This window comes from Musca domestica, unplaced genomic scaffold (genome assembly GCF_030504385.1).
Source record: "Musca domestica strain aabys unplaced genomic scaffold, Musca_domestica.polishedcontigs.V.1.1 5, whole genome shotgun sequence".
Classification (NCBI taxonomy): Eukaryota; Metazoa; Arthropoda; class Insecta; order Diptera; family Muscidae; genus Musca; species Musca domestica.
In genome coordinates, this window is record NW_026712346.1 from 25,744,657 (window position 1) to 25,764,240 (window position 19,584).

The 19,584-nt window shown below is 34.3% G+C and overlaps 1 protein-coding gene across 3 annotated transcripts in view; it reads right to left on the bottom strand.

Annotated features, from left to right (window-relative positions):
* Positions 1–6,456: 6,456 nt before the first annotated feature.
* Positions 6,457–19,584, bottom strand: part of LOC101897455 (unconventional myosin-Ia) — a 51,176-nt gene continuing 38,048 nt past the window's right edge. For all 3 annotated transcript variants that reach the window (XM_020035758.2, XM_059128146.1, XM_020035759.2), the window contains 3 exons: positions 17,678–19,188; positions 14,923–15,167; positions 6,457–7,648 (listed from right to left, as the gene is read on the bottom strand). In XM_020035758.2, the coding sequence (XP_019891317.1) occupies positions 7,253–7,648; positions 14,923–15,167; positions 17,678–19,188 (2,152 nt within the window). In that variant the 3' untranslated portion in view covers positions 6,457–7,252. The remainder of the gene's footprint in view (positions 7,649–14,922; positions 15,168–17,677; positions 19,189–19,584) is intronic.

Sequence of the window (19,584 nt, forward strand, 5' to 3'; positions counted from 1 at the left end):
TTATTGAATCCATTTCGAATTAAAAAAAAAACAACAATAAAATTCACACAACAAAACAAATTTATTCAAAAGAGTAAATAAAAAGCATATTTCACGCGTCAAAAGAAAGTTTACAGTAAACAAAAAACAAAGAAAGGCAAAAAGTTAGTATTTTGTGTGTTTTCCTTTTGCGTTAATAACAGCTTGCAATCTTCGTGGCATTGATTCTATAAGAGTTTCTGTCACTTCGGATGGAATTTTTGACCATTCGTCCATTATAACCGATTTCAACATATCCTTATTCGTAAATGTCCTTTTTCTTATCTGGCGGTCGAGATACTCCCATAAATGCTCTATAGGATTGAGGTCTGGAGATTGTGGGGGATGATCCAACTGTTTGGGTACATGGTACAGCATCCATTCTTTCACAACTGTTGAAGTGTGCTTTGGGTCATTGTCTTGCTGGAAGACCCATGTAGAATCCAAACCCAATTTCTCGACACTGGGGCGTAAATTATTTTTTAAAATATTTAGGTAGTCTATTTTATTCATAGTGCTTTCGATAAACACCAAATTACCCACTCCGCTCACCGCCATACATCCCCACACCATCACTGAACCCCCGCCATGCTTAACGGTCGTTACCATATTATTTTCTGCCAGCTCTTGGTTCTTACTTCTCCATATTTTTCCCAATTTCTTTTTGCCAAATATCTCAAATTTGCTATCGTCACTGAAAACAACATTTTTCCAGAAAGTAATATCCTTATCTTTATACTTTTTTGCATAATCCAGTCGTCGCTTTTGATTAACCTTGGATATATACGGCTTTTTTCTAGGAACACGACCATGTAATCCATTGGCGTGGAGTGCTCGTCGTATTGTACTGGCACTTACTGTCTTTCTTGAAGATTCCGATATTGCTTCTGCGATTTTCACTGCACTTTCGGCTGGATTTTGCTTCACAGTCCTTACAATGGACCGTATCTCAGTTTCGTTTAGCCGTTTTGGCCTTCCAACTTTATGAAGATTTTCTACTTTTCCGAATTTTTTATATTTATCAATTATTTTTTTTACTGCTGCATGGCTTCTATTAATAATAGAACCGATTTCGCGTAATGATTTGCCCTCATTATGAAATTTAATCACTATTTCTCTTGTATCAGTAGAAGTCTGTTTACCCATCATAGATTTCTGGCTTAAGAACACTTAGCAATTCTTTTCTTGACGACAATTAGAACAGCAATGACTCTTTACAACTCCTAACATACCAAACCAAAAAAAATAACGGCAATTAAGCATTCTTTGTTCTTGTACCAGAAGCCTTTCAAACTGAGAAGACTAACTGTAATCTTTCTTTTGACGCGTGAAATATGCTTTTTATTTACTCTTTTGAATAAATTTGTTGTTGTTGTGTGAATTTTGTTGTTGTTCTTTTTTAATTTGAAATGGATTAAGTAATGTTTTTATTTTACAAAAAAAGGTTGGCCAAACTCAAGTTACAAAGATATTAAAAAATGTTAATACTACTGTGTATGAAGGTGTAAACTTTCTTTTGGCTCTGACTGTATAAACACAAATAAGTACATAACTTTCAAGAATTATCAATTTAAAAAATGATCTTGCGTGATACAAGTGATTAATCATATGTTCTTGTACAGTAGCTCTTTAAATAGAGAGCTATTAACCCATACATTTAACTTGGAATTTTCATGGTATAGAAATATACAGTAAAAGTGCATTTGTACTATTGAAGAGTAACCACTGGGTTTATTAGATTCTGTGAGTTAATCTATTGTGGTTGGACACATCATAAGAAATATATAAATGCAGTTCGCCTGATGTTTCGGTACATTTACAAACAAAAGAGAGTACGAAAAATACTAATTGCATACGCATTTCCTACTTGGTTTGGGATCTCTTCCCGCCAAATGGAAAGGCTTCGCGTATGGAAAAGACGGATTCTTAGGTCCTGCTTGGGCTTAAGGTCAACGTAAGGTGAAGATGGAGTATGGCGTTTACCGCCCAACAGGATAGTATATAGCTCCATAGACTTCAGCCGCATAGATAAGTTTCTAATGATCAGTGCTCTTAAATTCCTAGACCGGACAGCTACGTTAGATAATAGTCTAGTTAGGGAAAGCCTTTTGCACGACACTAATGTGCAAAGGCTAATTCGGGCCAATTATATGGCGCCAAGTAGCTTCTTCATCTAGTGTAAGAAGAAGGTCTTCTATAAGAAAGGACACACTCCTCTTCTATCATCGTAGGTTCGGCTCGATAGACATCTACCAAACAGCCCAGTAACTGGTGTAACGCCCTTTCCCTGTATATATTGTAAATAGTAGTATGTAAATTAGTTTAAGAAGTATAATTAGATATAAGATTAGTTTTAATATAGTATGTGAGGACCATAAATATAAAAAATGTTAGAGTCCCCTTTTTAATTCATCTTTTTTAGGGGAGTTTATTGATGTAAATTTATTTTGCATTTAGGTTTCATTGTACCAAATGAATTAATGTTAGGTAACATTAACTATGTGACCACCCTTGTTGTACTAATTAGTTAAATTTAGAAAAATAAGAATTATGCTAAGTAAATTTAAGTCATAGACTTAAGAACTATTGTTAGATAATAAGTTATTGAATAACTATGTTTAGAGATAAATGAAATAATAAACTTGAAATTTACTGATACGCTTTTTTTTACTTTCGTGTTTTTGTTCGTATGCACGCAGTATTGATGCGAGCCATTACTCGATAATATGATAATTTGGTAACTGAATTGAAGGACTTTAAATATTTGTTCCCGGGCCCCTAACAAATAACCATACAAAGGTCGGAATGTATGTTTCAATAACTTCTTACTTAGGTTGCTGTTGTTGAGTGTCACATTTATCCGTTCGCCTTGCTTGTTTTAAATAAAAGAAAATATCGAAAGTTTTAAAACACAATATATGAAATAACGATATGTTCTAATTGACACATGGACTACATTCTTCGACCCCGGAAACGAATGAACTGTTCATTCATATTCCAATTTTATACCCTCCGCCGTAGTATGGAACGTATATTAAGTTTGTCATTCTCTTTGTAACACCTAATAATATACATTTTCCACCCCATAATTTATGAATAAAACTGTCCGGGTTTTTGTATTATTCTTATTATGGATATCGCTTGCTCCAAATATAATACGGAAAGTTTCTCAAATTTATATAAATTAAATTACAGCAAAAATAAAATTTGCTGCATTTTGGGTGCCACAAAATACTTTACACAAATCACATTTTTAATTTATTTTTCCAGAAATTCGTCGAGAAACGTAACTTTATCCTTATTATATAATGAAAATATAATACAAATATCTACAGGCACGAGAGTCAGGGACTACTAATAATAATATTTTAAAATGAATAAAAATTAGATATCGCTTATATCTCATGTCGTAGTCCCTTTAATTTGGCATTACGTATCCCTACCCTAATTCATTATAGGATGGTAAATTCCGGGATTTTGTTCAAGTCATGGCAGAATATAGGATAATTCATGGCCGAATTAATGAGAAGATCTCATTTGAACCCTTTTTCACATTGCAACTCTACTATCATTTTATAACAACTTTTTTGTTTTCTGCAAGAATGTACAAATTTTTATTACGATAACCGATTTGTCTTTTACGACATCGAAAGAATTGCAAAACTAGTAAACTCTTGCAGTTTCTGGAACAGCAAAAGTTTGAAAATAAATCAATAACTATTAAAATTAAAAACAAAGTTAAAAAGCAGTAAGTTCGGCCGGGCCGAACTTTGAATACCCTCCACCATTTGGAACGAATTTAGAAATTTTGAAAAAATAAAATCCTTAAAAAATGCTGTTAAAATTAAAAAAACGAATATTGCTGTTATATTGGGGTCTATACGACGTGGACTTACATTGATTGTCATAAGTCATTACCATATTCAAATTCGAAACTTGAAATAAACGGTGAATAATGTAGCTAAATCATCAAAATGTCGTATAAAGGGGCGTACTGTTATATGGGGCCAATACGAAGACCTGGACCTGCATAGACAATTTTCCGTCACAGACTGTAGTTCCCATTACGAACTCCTAATAAGTAATTTGAAACAATTCCGGTGAATAATGAAGCTAAAATCATCAAAATACCGAATATCGGGAGGTACCGTTATATGGGGGGTATACGAAGACATGGACCTGCACAGATAATTTTCTTTCATAGGCAGTAGTATACATTACGAACTTTAAATACCAAAATGTAAACAATTCCGGTTAATAATGTCGCTGAAATCATCAAAATACCGAATATAGGGAGGAACCGTTATATGGGGCCTAAACGAAGGCGTGGACGTACATAGACAATTTTCTATCCTAGGCTGTAGTATCCGTTTCAAACTTCAAATACCTAATTTGAAACAATTCCGGTGAATAATGTCGCTAAAATCATCAAAAGTACCGAATATCGGGAGGTACTTTTATATGGGGGCTATATGAAAACGTGGACCTACATGGCCCATTTACGGACTTAACCTGCCTACTGGAAAAATAAACATGTGTGCAAAACTTTAGCCTCCTATCTCAATTCGTTCAAAAGATAGCGTGATTACAACAGACAGACGGACAGACAGACTTAGAATTTTACGCTGATCATATATATATATATATATATATATATATATATATATATATATATATATATATATATATATATATATATATATATATATATATATATATATATATATATATATATATATATATATATATATATATATATATATGTATATATACTTTGTTGGGTCTGAAATGAGAATGGTGGAGGGTATAATTAAGAATCCTTAGATTTTTATGTTTTATAGGTCTCATGTGTCTGAGGTCATAAATGCACTAAAAATCTGAGTGTGTAATTTTTTCATACCCTACACCACACTATGAAGGGGATATTAACTTTGTCATTCCATTTGTAACTCCTGGAAATACTCATGGTAGACCCAACAAAGCATATATATTCTTCATCAGCTTAAAATGTATCGAAGTCTAAAAATTTACACACATATGTATTTTGCTAATTGCAGGTTAAGTTCGTAAATGGGTCATGTCGGTCCATGTTTTCGTATAGCCCACATATAACAGTACCTCTCAGTATTCGGTATTTTATTCATTTTAGCATTATACATTATAGACCAGAATTGTTTCAAATTTCGTTTTATAAGATCTTATTGTGTATCACAACTTTAACATATAATTACTCATGCAGATCCACGTCTTCTTATAGTCCCTTTATAACGGTACCTCTCAATATTCGATATTATTATGATGTTTTTCTTTATTTTTATGACATTAGTCAACGGAATTGTTTCAAATTTCGTATTTTCAAGTCCTAGTGGGCACTACAGCCAATGACAAAATAACTGTCTTCATTTTAAGTGTATTTTTTAAAATTTTTTAAGTTCATTCCAAATGGTAGAGTGTATAATTAGTTCGTTGCTTTTTATACCCTACCCCATAGTACGGAGGGTATATTAAGTGTGTCATCCCGTTTGTAACACCTCAAAATATACATTTTAGACCCCACAAAGTATATATATTCTTGATCAGCATAAAATTCTATGTCGATTTATCAATGTCCGTCCGTCTATCCTTCTGTCCGTCTGTGGAAGTCACTCTAGCCTCCGAACGAATTGAAGTAGATTGATAAAATTTTACTCAAATGTATAATATGTCTGCAGGACTTTTGGTATTGAAAATGGGTCATGCAGGTCCACATTTTGGTACAGCCCCCATATAACCGTATCTCCCGATATTCGGTATTTTGATGATTATAGCGACAATATTCATAGGAATTGTTTCACATTTGGTGTTTAAAGTTCGAAATTTATACTACAGCCTAAGACAGAAAATTGTCTGTGCAGGTCCACATCTTCGTATAGCCCCCATATAATGGTACTTCCCGATATTAAGTGTTTTGATGATTGTAGCGACATTATACACCGGAATGACATAAAATCCTGACTTTATTCAAAACGATTTAAAAACAGATAAATTTTAAAAATATTAAAAACTTAAAAAACAAAATTTCAGATTATCCGGTAAACTAATGGGAAAACCTATCGGAACACCCAGTATATGGTGATACAGTTATATAGGAGATATCCCACAATGTGCACCTATATAACTGTTTTTTGCAAGGTGCCTAGGAACCCGTAACAAAATTCAAATACCATTGTTGAAATGCTTAAAGTAAGATGGTAATGTTATATGGGGGCTATACGAAAAAGTGGGTCGATTTAACCCATCGGCGGTAACTTGCATGGATGTTGTTGTTCGCATTCACATTTCGAATGTCAGCCGTCTTTGACGAATCCTACGTTTGTTTAATGTTCTAACACTTTAATAGCGAAGTGTTTAATAAGAAAATGCTATTTTTTTGTGAATATTTAAATGAAAAACTGAATGTTACTGAAAAAATACTTTTATTGATATAATGTGAAATATAGGATCGTTTAACGCCGAAATATTTTTAAAAGCACGTTAAAGAACCTCAGGATTACTTAGAAACTATATACGTGTAGATTGGCACTTAATGGGGGAAACTAAAATCTATTTTTGACACTTTACCTAAAACGATAATACTAATTGTTAATCCACCACTAACCGGATATGTGGAAATTTTAAAATATGATGTAGTCATCATAATAATCTACCATACAATAGTATCCATGCAGTCGATACACGGTAAATGTATTTTCCGTACATGGAACGGCAATAATGAATAATTACATTCATCTCGTCCAGCTGGCTGTGTGCATACATACAACCGTGTTTGACTATAATTATAGTTTTCAGTTAAATACCTCACCAAATTTCATGAGAATACTTGGGCTATTTTCAAAGTCTTATTATGTAACATATTTTTGTTGCTCGTTTACTGGCAAATACAAATTAGATATAAAAAGGATGATGCAGGAATTCGTAGCGTTTAATATTTACAGTCTTAATTTATTCATGTGGTCATCAACATTAATCATCTATGTTCATGTGAAGCTTTTGGTGGCCTGCGAGCCATTTTACAAAAATTCAACATTGGAGTTGCATATTTCGACTTTCAATTTCATAGTTTACAACGCATGGATCTGTTGTTAGCACACATCTCAGTTATTTCATACTTGGCATAGCTCTCATTGGTTTATTCACAGGACCATAATGGGATGACGACCAACAAAACAGTGCTCCATTGTTAATTATCACTCGGTTATATTTTGACAGCTGCACTTGTTGCGGCTGCATTGGGAGCATTATTACCGCCAGTGTTGTTGTTTGCTCCACCGGTATTGTTGTTTGTGGCATTTTGAATGGTGTTGCTTCCGTTGGTCGTAATCGTTGTACAATTGGCCAAACCTCTAAGCAGTTCCATGTATTGGAAGGGTACATGAAAATTTTGTCCTTTGTGCTCGACAATCAAGTGGCCACGACATGACGAAGCACCAACAACATTTACACTTTCGCCCTTTTTCAATTGTTCGGTAGGCGGATTTGTAATAGTGTCCTCGGGAAAGTTCATTTTCATAACACGCGATTGCGGAAAACTTAATTTGGTGTTCCCAGTTATGGTGTAATTACGAGAAGGTGGCACAGGCGGTGGACGTTCCTGCAATGAATAGAAGTGCAAAATAACCAATTATTATCTGGATTGTAACCATAAATACAGTGTTTTACAAAAATTTTTTTGACCTTAATTTGTCTTTAATTGTACACAAATAAGTAGGAACAATATCATGTTATATCTAATTAGATTAAAACACTTCACTAAGATTTTAAACCCCAGAACCCACATCTATGTATAGTTCACAATTTTTGGGAAAGAGGTGTTCTGTCTATCAAAATTTGAAAATATAATGCAGCAGACAGTTCGGCAGTAAAATGTGGCTGGAATATGGCTCCAACATGATCTAATATTAACATGTTGATCTATATACTATTCTTCGTAGAGGAAATTTATATTCACTAGAAACCCTGGTTGCGAAAGTGCAGTTAGTTCAGCTGAATGTTGTACTTGAAACCCTCTACCAAATGAAGAAATTTATGAGCATTCAAAAAAATATAGGTCAATGTCAATTCGGTTGGATGTTGCCACTTACCTTCCAAATGCCGAACAGCAGGGTAATTACAGTTTATTTCGTCTGAAAACTTGCGCATACTCGACATTGTATGGAAACCTTGTCAAAATATCAAATCCAAATCATTTCGTCTGGAAAACTTGGTCATAAACTTCGAGGTTTATGTCAAAATGTGGACCGATTTTCAACAGCTTCTCATTAAATGAGAATGTTAAATGCTTAATTCAATAAAGTTGGGAATTGGGACTGTAACTTTGTGTAGCGAATATCAGAATGTACGATATGTCTATAGCAAATAGTTTACCAATGTTGAAATTTTTTGGGTAGATAGCTTTTAACCAAACTATACATAATTAGGGAAAATACGTTTCATCTCCCGAAATACTTAAAATTGGAAGGCAAAATTGTATTGGGGTCTATACTAAAGTGAATCTTTATTGAAATTTCCCCCCCCCCTTTTTTTGACTACAGGTCATTACAAATTGTGGCTGAAACATTCAAAATATCGAGAAGAGAAGAGGGATGTAGCTTAAAGTGGACCAATAAACCACATCTTAATGCTAATCATACTAGACAATACAAATTATTGTGTATATTTAGATTTCAACCGAGAGACTGTTCATGGTGATCAAGAATATATACCTAATGGGGTCTCCAATGATCAATGCTATTTACAGGCATTACAAATTTGGCTTAAGAGATTCTTAGCTTAAAGCTCAACGTGAAAAGACCTATTTAGTGAAAAAAGAAAGTGATGGTGAAAATAGAAATTAAAGAACAATTTAGTGAGGTATTCTCCCTTATCTCGCCATAGAGATTAAATTTTGTTCAAACTTCAAACTAGTGACAAAGAAAATAAACTTTGACAAGCTTAAACGCAGATGACGTTAAGACAATGACTGCAAATGATAATATTCAAACAATATTTATATGTGCCTCTAACCAAAGTGTGCCTATACACAATCACAACAATAAATCCGATGTTTACATTGAAGTAAAACGCAAAAGAAAAAACAAACCAAATACGCCAATAGTAGACCAATTAATTGAACTAAATAAAAAATATGAAAATGTTCTTAATGAAAATACAAAATTAAGAGAAGAGAAGAGAAACACTATATAAGAGCTTGTAAACAAAATTGCCACAGGCAGTGTTAATGTGGATGTCCATATCCCTAAAGAATGGACAAATATGAAACATACTGTGAATGATTGTACCGCTGATATTGCGGGGAAAGCTAGGATCGGTATATAGTAGATGCATTCCTGCGAATAAAATAGGAAATAGCGTTATCCATAATACCGACATATTGAAGTACTTTGGTGTGAAACTTCAATCAGATATGCAATTTACAAGACATATTGATTATGTGTAAAGGCAAGGCTGTACATGCAAAACTTGGAAATATGATTGCTAAGAGGGAAGGTCTAACGCAGAATGAGAAGTTAATATTGAACAAGCAATTAGTAAAACCAGCTATGACATATGAGTTTCCTAATGGTTCACAATATCGGCACATCAAATGGAAAGAATGAGAATACTAGAGAGAAAAAATTCTAAAACACTGTCTCAGACTTACAACAACTATAAATGAGCTAGGTAGATTAATAAACTCTAAAAATACATTAATATACGACAGAAGGCAAATTGAAAGAATTGCTAAATATATGGTTAATACAGCGTTAATACACTTGGAAAAGTGTACAATCCATCTATCGGTAACAAACATGGACCTGAACTACCTATGAGCTATTATTGCTACATAATAGTGGCAAGATAGCAATGTCAAGCAATGTCCGTCCGTCTGTAGAAATCTCCCTAGCTTCCGAACGAAATGAAGTAGGTTAATAAAATTTTACTCAAATGTGTATTATGTCAGCAGGGCTTTCGGTATTGAAAATGGGCCACGTAGGCCCACTTCTTCGTATAGCCCCCATATAATATCGGGGGGATTCGGTATTTTGATGGTTTTAGCGACAATATTTACCAGAATTGTTTCAAATTTCGCATTTAAATGGATACTACAGCCTATACCAGAAAATTTTCTGTGCAGGTCCACGTTTTATAACCCCATGGTACCTCTCTATATTTGGTATTTTTATGCTTTTAGCTACATTATAAACCGTTTTTTTTTAAGTTTCGCATTTGAATATTGCAGTAGCTTGTGACTAAAGTCGCCTATGCAGGTCCACGTCATCGTATATACCCTAACATACGTTCGGTATTTTTAAGATTTTAACAGAATATTTAACGGATTTCATTTTTTTTAAATTGCCTTGCTTGTTTTATTTATTATGTCTATACATAAATATCCCTATAAAAGTTGGCTGGCCTTGCCTAATTCAATCAAAATACCATTATAAATCTCTAGAAAAACAAATAGTATTTGATTTTTATAAACCAAAACTGATGATTTTTTATTGTATATTCGAAATTCCGGAACAGAGCAATTGAGTATACAAATTTCATTGGTTCAGTGATTCACAGTGAAATTTGATCTAGAAAATTTCTTTCTTTGAAGCTTTAAGGGAGATTTCAATTTAGAATTGAAACGTGTCAAATTGGCTGTAAAGAACGTATACATAATTCTCCGAAGAATTGTGGGTTCTTTTCCGGACTGAAGTGCTAGCATATGGCGTGTTCCAGAACCTCAAGAATCTACTAGTTTTGCAATTTTCTTCGATATCATAAAGGGAAAATCGGTTATCGTAGTAAAAACATTTACATTCATGCAGTTCTGGAACAGTCAAATAGTCTTTTAAAACGGTCGAATTTATATCGAACCTCATGCTGCTAGATAATTTTGTCTTTGTGAATCTGATTATATCATTAAGAAGGAGACGAGCTGGACCCATAGTTTTTTTGTATGATCTTTAAAAAAATCATTTTCTGGACGACTTATGCATGTTTCTCAATAAGTTTGTCTTTCCATGCATATCCCCATGCACTTGATTTTATTCGTTTGTAAATGAATTCAATTGATTTTAATTTCTATTTTGGTATGTCTCAGGTATAGAAAATTCTTTGGATTTACCGATTCCGATTTACATCCAATAAACGCATCAATTCATTACGGAATACACATCAAGAGTGTTTGTGTTAAGGGAACAAATCGGATGTTAAAACCGATTTCATAACTTTTAATGGGTACTAAGGTAAACAAGTAACAAACCTGTAAGTTCGGCCGGGCCGAATTTTTAATACCCTCCACCATTTGGTAAAAATTTGACAATTTCCAAAAAAAAAAAAAAATAAAATCCATTGAAGATTCTGTTAAAATCTTAAAAATACCGAATGCCTATACGACGACGTGGACCTGCATAGGCAACTTTTGTCATAAGTTATTACAATATTTTAATGCGAAACTTGAAGAAAAATCTGTTTATAATATAGTTAAAATCATCAAAACACCGAATATAGGGGGTACCGTAATATGGGGGCTATACGAAGACGCGGATCTGCACAGACAATTTTCTGGCATGGGCTGAAGTATCCATTACGAACTTCACCTGCGAAATTTGAAACAATCCCCGTAAAAAATGTCGCTAAAATCATCAAAATACCGAATATCGGGGGGTACGGTATATGGGGGCTATACGAAGACGTGGACCTACATGGCCGATTTTCTGTTTTATGCTGCAGTATCTATTACGAACTTCATGTAGGACTAAGTTATCATATAGCCCCCATATAACGGTACCTTCCGAGCGACATTATTCACCGGAATTGTTTCAAATTTGGCATTTGAAGTTCGTAATGGATACTACAGCCTAAGACAGAAAATAATCTGTGTAGGTCTACGTCTTCGTATAGCCCCCATATAACGGTACCCCCCGATATTCGGTATTTTGATTAATTTAGCGACACTATTTACCGGAATCGTTTCAATTTTGGTATTTGAAGTTCGTAATGCATACTACATCCTAAGTCAAAAAATGGGCCATGTAGGTCCACGTCTTCGTATAGCCCCCATATACCGTACCCCCCCGATATTCGGTATTTCGATGATTTAGCGACATTATTTACCGGGATTGCCAGAAAATTGTCTGTGCAGGTCCACGCCTTCGTATAGCCCCTATATAAATGTACCCCCTATATTCGGTATTTTGATGCTTTTAGACACATTTGTAACTTCGAATTCAGCCCTTTTACCGTTTTTAACGTACATTATAAACAGATTTTTCTTCAAGTTTCGCATTTAAATATTGTGATAACTTATGACAAAAGTTGCCTATGCAGGTCCACGTCGTCGTATAGGCATTCGGTATTTTTAATATTTTAACAGAATTTTTAACGGATTTTATTATTTTTTTTTTTTTGGAAATTGCCAAATTTGTACCAAATGGTGGAGGGTATTTAAAGTTCGGCCCGGCCGAACTTACAGCTTTTTACTTGTTTTTATTATTATTTTATTTTCCATTTAAATTGTAAATTGGAGACCCCATAAAGTCCATACGTTTCATCATAGTATAATTCAATGGCGATTCAACAATGTACATTCCAAATCTACGTTCCCAACCAATATTCTCTTGGGGGTTACAAATTCAATAGAATACAAAATTTTCCTTTCTGACCACACATTAGGTGTGAAAGTGGACTTGGGGATACTCCAATGTGGAGACTTTACTTAAATAATTCCTATGTGGGAATTATCTGTATGATGGTTCCCAACCCTAGGGTAGCATAAATACAATTTTTTAGCCAAATCAATTGATGAATGTGGTCAATACCAATATGGGCCCTACTTTGAAAATTTCAAATTTTATGCGAAGAGATTCTCTACCCCCTTAGAAACAAAGATGTCAAATAAGGGCCAAAAAATTAAAAAGTGTCCAATACCCCAAAAATAGCTTAAATCATACGATGCTTATATAAATATGAAATCGAGTTGTAACCTTATCCGTGAGTTATGATCGATATTATGACCTGCAAAAACAATTTAAGGTATCTTGAATATTTGAGAAGAATTTCTGGAAAGAGAGAAATCCTTTTCTTACTAAAAGTCCCATTCGCTCTACTATTTTGCACCCTTTATATTTGGTATTTTACTGATTGGTCGACGCTTTGAAATGAGTCCCATTAGGATTTTTGGGTCATTTTTGTTTGTTTAAATGTGTTCGCATCATCCAGCTGAACTACAATATAGACCCTGGAGTTGAAAGGTAGACGTCACTTAACATCGTATTTCGAACTTATATCTTTTTTGTGAAAAGTTGTATATCGTGAGAAATTATTCTTTATTTTGTTCACAAAAAATCCACTGAATTCAATATGATAATACAAATTGAAAAAAATTGACAAAAGAAGAATAACAAATTGAAAAAATCTTCAACTTGTTCGCAGTTTTTTACAGCAAATGTTTAAAGATCCTTACAAAGTTTGGCAATAGAATGTACTATTATTTTAAAATTCGGTTCCATTGATTTTTTTTTTCGATTTTTTCCCGATTTAAGAATTTTGGCAATGAGATCTCTTTTTCGTGATTTTTTAGCTATTTTGAAAAAGTAATTATCTTTTATCTGACCGCGGTAAATTATTTCGATTTAAGCTATTCCGTTCCGTCACCACATAATACGGTACTACACTTCCATGTAACCCGCCATCAATTTCAGTTCTCAAGAAATCAAGTCAATAAATTGGTATTAATATTCGAATTCAAAAATAAAATATGAAAAACAATACAAATGTACATTAGAAAATAGTAAGTCAAAATGGAAAAAATCATGCAAAATAAAATATTACTATTGAAATGAAAATGTTAATGTATCACATTTTTACGCGATTTTTTTGGATATTGTCCTTTTCGGATAGGAGACAATTCCGAAATTATATGAATTGTTAAAATCAGTCCAGCGGTTCTTAAGTTATAAGCGTAGTAACTAACACAACTTTCTTTTATAGATTACTGTTCTGTGGGGCTATATGAAAAGGTGAACCTCTATAACAAATTATCTGCCAGAGAAGGTGGTGTCCATGGCCCAATTATAAGGTCGACAAGTTAGACCAGCTCATGGTCCAATTATAAGGTCTACCAGAAGGCGAACTCCCACAAAATACAACTCTGCCACCTACCTTTATTGTCTTAGAGCGAAAAAGAAAAGAATTCGCCCCGACACAAAAATATCCTTTGTGACAGAAAATATTTATAAAATATATAAATATCGTGGATGTTTATATACTGCCTGGACTTATTATTTCTTCTAAAGTCTTCAAGATTTTATTGCAATCAAACAACAATAATATATTCTTGTTTCTTTTTTGGGAGTTTTTGTTTGCCCTAAAGTTAGGGACAAGAAAGAGGAGAAGAGATCTAAATCTTTTTGTATAGCCACAGAAATACTCATATACTGGAGACGCAGCTAAACTCTCACCAAGAATCCCTCTAGTAGTTCTGCAATTAAATGTGCAAGGCTAACATTTACCAAATCTATGGATTTCTATTCTGACAGAAAAACAATTCACCAACGCATTATAATTGTGGGGGAATCTTTAAAATTTTAATTATAGTGCTAAGATTATGGTATGAATGCAGAATGTGAGTTTATGTGGTCATTAAATGTCAGTTTAATATGGATTTAAAGCTGTAGTAAACATACTCTTGTGGCATTATTCTGTAAGTCCCATCACATTAATCTATAAAGAAAAAACTTCTAGTGATTTCCTCCTTTATTGTGGTATGCATTGTTCGCCCCAGTCAATATTGGCCAATATCAATGCATTCACCCCGAACGAAAAGAGGTCATTCCGAGGCATTTTAAACCATGACCAACAACCAGTAGCAGTAGATACTTGTTGGTTACTTACCAAATCTAATCCAAAGAGGCTACATGTTTGTTGTATTATCTTTGTGTCACATTTCTCATTTGGGTCCGGCGGTGGAGTACCAGCTATTGGCTGTGGTCGTGGTCTCGTGACATTACCTCCTCCACCTCCTCCTGGATTTGTGGTTTTTGCCGATAAACGCGGCAACGATGCCGATAATGCACTGACGCCAATCGAAGCATTAGCTGGAATGGTTGTTGATGTTGTTCCTCGTGTTGGAATTGTGGCTAAAATGTGCAGATAATAGATGAAGGACAGAAAATAACATTAAAAATCACAATAAATGATGAAAATTGAAATTTTATAGCAAAAAAATCCATAAATAGATGGAATGGAATGTGTAGTTAAATAATCATTCGGAGTGAATATATGAATGAAGCACACAATTCAAGTAACTTCCGAAGAAAACGTACTTTATATTTAGTATCTCTTATTATTGAATGAGTGGTAAAAAAAATTAAATATAAAACAAGTAAGCAAAGGCTATAGCCGTGCGGGGCCGACAATGTTATACCCTACAATACTACAATATGTAAGAAGCACCCTTATGCCCAATGATTTTTGGATGATTTCGATTTTTAAATTATGTCATAGAGCACTGCCTTAGCTTTTTGACCCGGGGCATTTGTCCAATTTTTACGCTCCGTCGTGGTGTTAGTTGTTGTGGTCCATTTTACATTTAAGTATAATCCAATGGTCATCCAAAATGCTACATTTCATCGCTGTCCTCAACTCTCTTCTCATGCCAAATATAAGCATTCTAGCTAACTTCCCTTTCCTTGTATATACACACTATCTATATTTCTCTCTCTATATATATATATATATATATATATATATATATATATATATATATATATATTTGTGATTTCGCCGGGATTAAAAATTGGTCTAAAGTTGCAACCTGTAGAGAAACTGCAAAATCGGGAATTTTTCAGTTTTTGGTTCATTTCAACCCCTAAATATTATGCGACCATCTCCAAAATAAATTTCGTGAGAATCGGGCTATAATTGTGACCTGTAGCTTGATTACAAATTAAAATGGACAGACAGACGGACGGACATAAATAGCTAGATCGACTCAGTTTGGCGAGATAGGAAGATCCATATACTTTCCTATGTGGGAAACCAATATTTCGTAATATGCACTCTGTAACAACAATATTTGGGAAAATATATCAAATGCAGCTCAGAAACACCTTTGCTTAATTTTATCCAGATCGGTTCAGATTTGGATATAGCTCCCATATATAACTTCGTCCGATTTACCTTTTTTTGTGCACCAAACGTCTAATATTTGTCCAAATAGGATGAAATTTGGCACTTACGACCGAATCGAGTCTAGAACCTAGTATGTCAAAGATCGGTTCAGATATAGCTAAAGCTCCCATATATATTGTTCATCCGATTTGTAGTATTTGTTACCCACAGCCGTAAATGCACTCCGTAACAACGATATTCAGGGAAATATATCAAATACAGCTCAGAAATATATTTGCCAAATTTTATCGAGATCGGTTCAGATTTGGATATAGCTCCCATATATATTTTTATCTGATTTCAAATTAATTTTGCACCAAATGGGCAATACAAGTCCGAATTTAAAAGATACAAATGCTTCGGTATATTTAGTCCTTTGAACTTTAAAATTATAATTATAATCATATCATAAAAACCCCTAATTGTTATGTGGAGCTCTACTAAATTAGCAAAGTGGTGTAGGGTATCATAAAGTCGGCCCCGCCCGACTTTAGGACTTTTTTTACTGGTTTTGTTATTTCTTACCTTCTAAATCTACCAATTATATCAGAATTCACCAAATGTATTTTAAATTTTTAAAACAGTAATTAATAAATTTCTATACGTCAATATATTTAGAATAAAAAACTGTTCCGGAAAACCTTTGAAATTATCTATATTTGAAAAAGTACAAAATAACGTATGGAAAACCTAAACATGAAGCCAACGTTAAGTACATACAATAACCTATGTTTTCATCAAACGTTTCAAAATAACAAGTTAAAACCTACATAGACAATTTTCTGTCACAGGCTGTAGCATCCATTACGAACTTCAAATACGACATTTCAAATACTGATATATGGAACCTATGGGACCTCCCGATATTTGGTATTTTGATGATATTAGCGACATTATTCATCGGAATTGTTTCAAATTTTTATATTTGAAGTTCGTAATGTATACTACAGCCTAAGACAGAAAATTGTCTGTGCGGGTCCAAGTTTTGGTATAGCCCCCATATAATGTTACCTCCCTATATTCGGTATTTTGATGATTTTAGCTACATTATTCACCGATTTTCTCGAATTTAAGTCTGATTTTTTAATGGAATGTGACAAAAGTTGCCTATACAGGTCCATGGTATTTTTAAGATTTTAAAAGCATTTTTAACGGATTTTATTTTTTCGAAAGTTGCCAAATTCGTTCCAAATGGTGGAGGGTATTCCAAGTTCGGCCCGGACGAACTTACAGCTTGTTTACTCTATTAAATTGTAGACTACGATGCGGTAACCTAGTGAAGTGTGGGAGGTGATTGAAATCCCAATTTTTTGCTGCGTACAATCTAATAAAATAGAATGTATCAATATGCTTTTTTATTTTTTCTAATAATTTTAAGTCGAAATTAACTACATATCATGTAATTGATTTTGTTATAAAGTTATTTCTGGGGTTCACTTTTGAAACCTGCAAAAGTATGCAACGTATTTTAGCTTACCTCCTCCATTTAGTCCATTGTGACCATGCAATTTATTCAGTTTGGTCGAAGAAGATGTCATAAGGACACCATTTCCAGTGTTGTGTGCACGATTATGATTAACACCACCCATTTTCTTGCGCCACTGCCAACCACGCCATGTTGCCTGTATCAGTGTTGCACTCTTGTTACGTATTTCCGTACGTAAATGTTCCAAATGCTGACGAATTCCTTCACTTAAGAAAACGTGACGTTTTCCCGGTGCCCAGCCCAATGTAACAGATCCCTCAACGACGGGTGGATTTTCCATGGCGTGTTGTAAGATTATGTTACAACATTCTTCCATTTTGTCTTCATTTCGACGTATCAAATGGAATGGAGCCAACATACGATAACGTGCATTAAACTGTTTGAATCGCATACGATGAGGAAAACCCGAAGCCATAAGATTTACCGTTTCCAGGACCTGCAAGGAGCGTATTTGTTTAACAACCGTCATGCGTTCAAAACAACCAGACGCTTCCATAGAATTACTGCGTATGCAACGGACAAAGTGTGGTCGGGCATGCACCAAAGTACGTAAAAGATTGTCCAACCGTGTATGGAAGTCTTGAGTTAATGTTGATACAGGTTCATCGCCATTCAATAGGTCTGTGTGTGATGTTGGTGCTATGCGAAAGCTTAGACCTCGAGGCACACTTTGCAGGGCATACAAAGCTTTCAATTCGGAACCAAAAAGATGTGTGGCAAAACCAAAGTTACATGTATGCTTATAAAATACCGCCACCAAATCATCGGGCACAACATCTCTATTGGTATCCAGAAAATCTGTAGCATCGTACTCCACACGCCCGGCAAAGTGACGTATCATGAACATTCGGGGATCATGGGGCTCGGTAGTGTGTTTGATTTCCAGCCTTGGTGAATTGCGGTGTTGCACCTTAATTTTACACACATAACTCTCAGCAGTGCCACGGGCCGCACATTCTGCATCCAACATGCTCAGCAGGCCCGTACGCAAGGAAGATATTAAATCGATACACGGGACATTATCCACATAGTCTACTTCGGTATCGCAAACGATTCCTTCATCCCGACACGATTCGACAGAGCTCTTAAAGATGTGAGTATTATAGAAATGTTGCATAGTTTCGGCACACAAATTAATGCATAAATGTTCCAATTGGGCATGAGGTGAGGGTTCTTCAAACCCAAACATGTCCAGTATCCCTATGAAACCATCGGTAGCATGGCGCACAGCGTTGTTGAGGGCTGCCATTGACTTTGAACCAGAATTTCCACCAATAGTGGAGGCGTGTTGCGATGCAAGATCGCCTTGATTGTGAACCGATTCATTGGAGTCCGAACTTAGTGTGCCCAATGTTGAACCCAAACGTTTCAGGCTATTTGCCCTTCTAACAATTGTGGCAACAGTACGGCAATACAGGGCTTTCGCCAAGGAATCACGAGTCATGTTAGACATGTTGGCGTCACAAACTGATTTTATCAGTTGTCCGCGAGCGTTGTGTGTCCTAAAAGAATTAAATGAAAATATTTTAAAAATTATAAGTAATTTTTTTTTAACTAATTCTAATTGTTCTTATTTCACTCTTTGCTTTTCCTCTTTTCATACAAATACAAGCGAAACAAATTTTGAGATATTATGCAGTTTTTGATACTTTGTATTGTAGGAGTACAAAAACTACTAAAACTTGCAAAATTTTATTACAAATCGAAATGGACAAAAACCACAATATTAAACTAAATATCATGTTATTATTACTGTCTGTGTATAAAAAGGTAAAATGTGGAGAAAAATTATGAAAAAAAGTAAGCAAAGGCTATAGTCGTGCGGGGCCGATCATGTGATGCCCTACAAAACTACAATATGTTAGAATCCATTTTGGAAGAAATCGCTTTTGAAATTA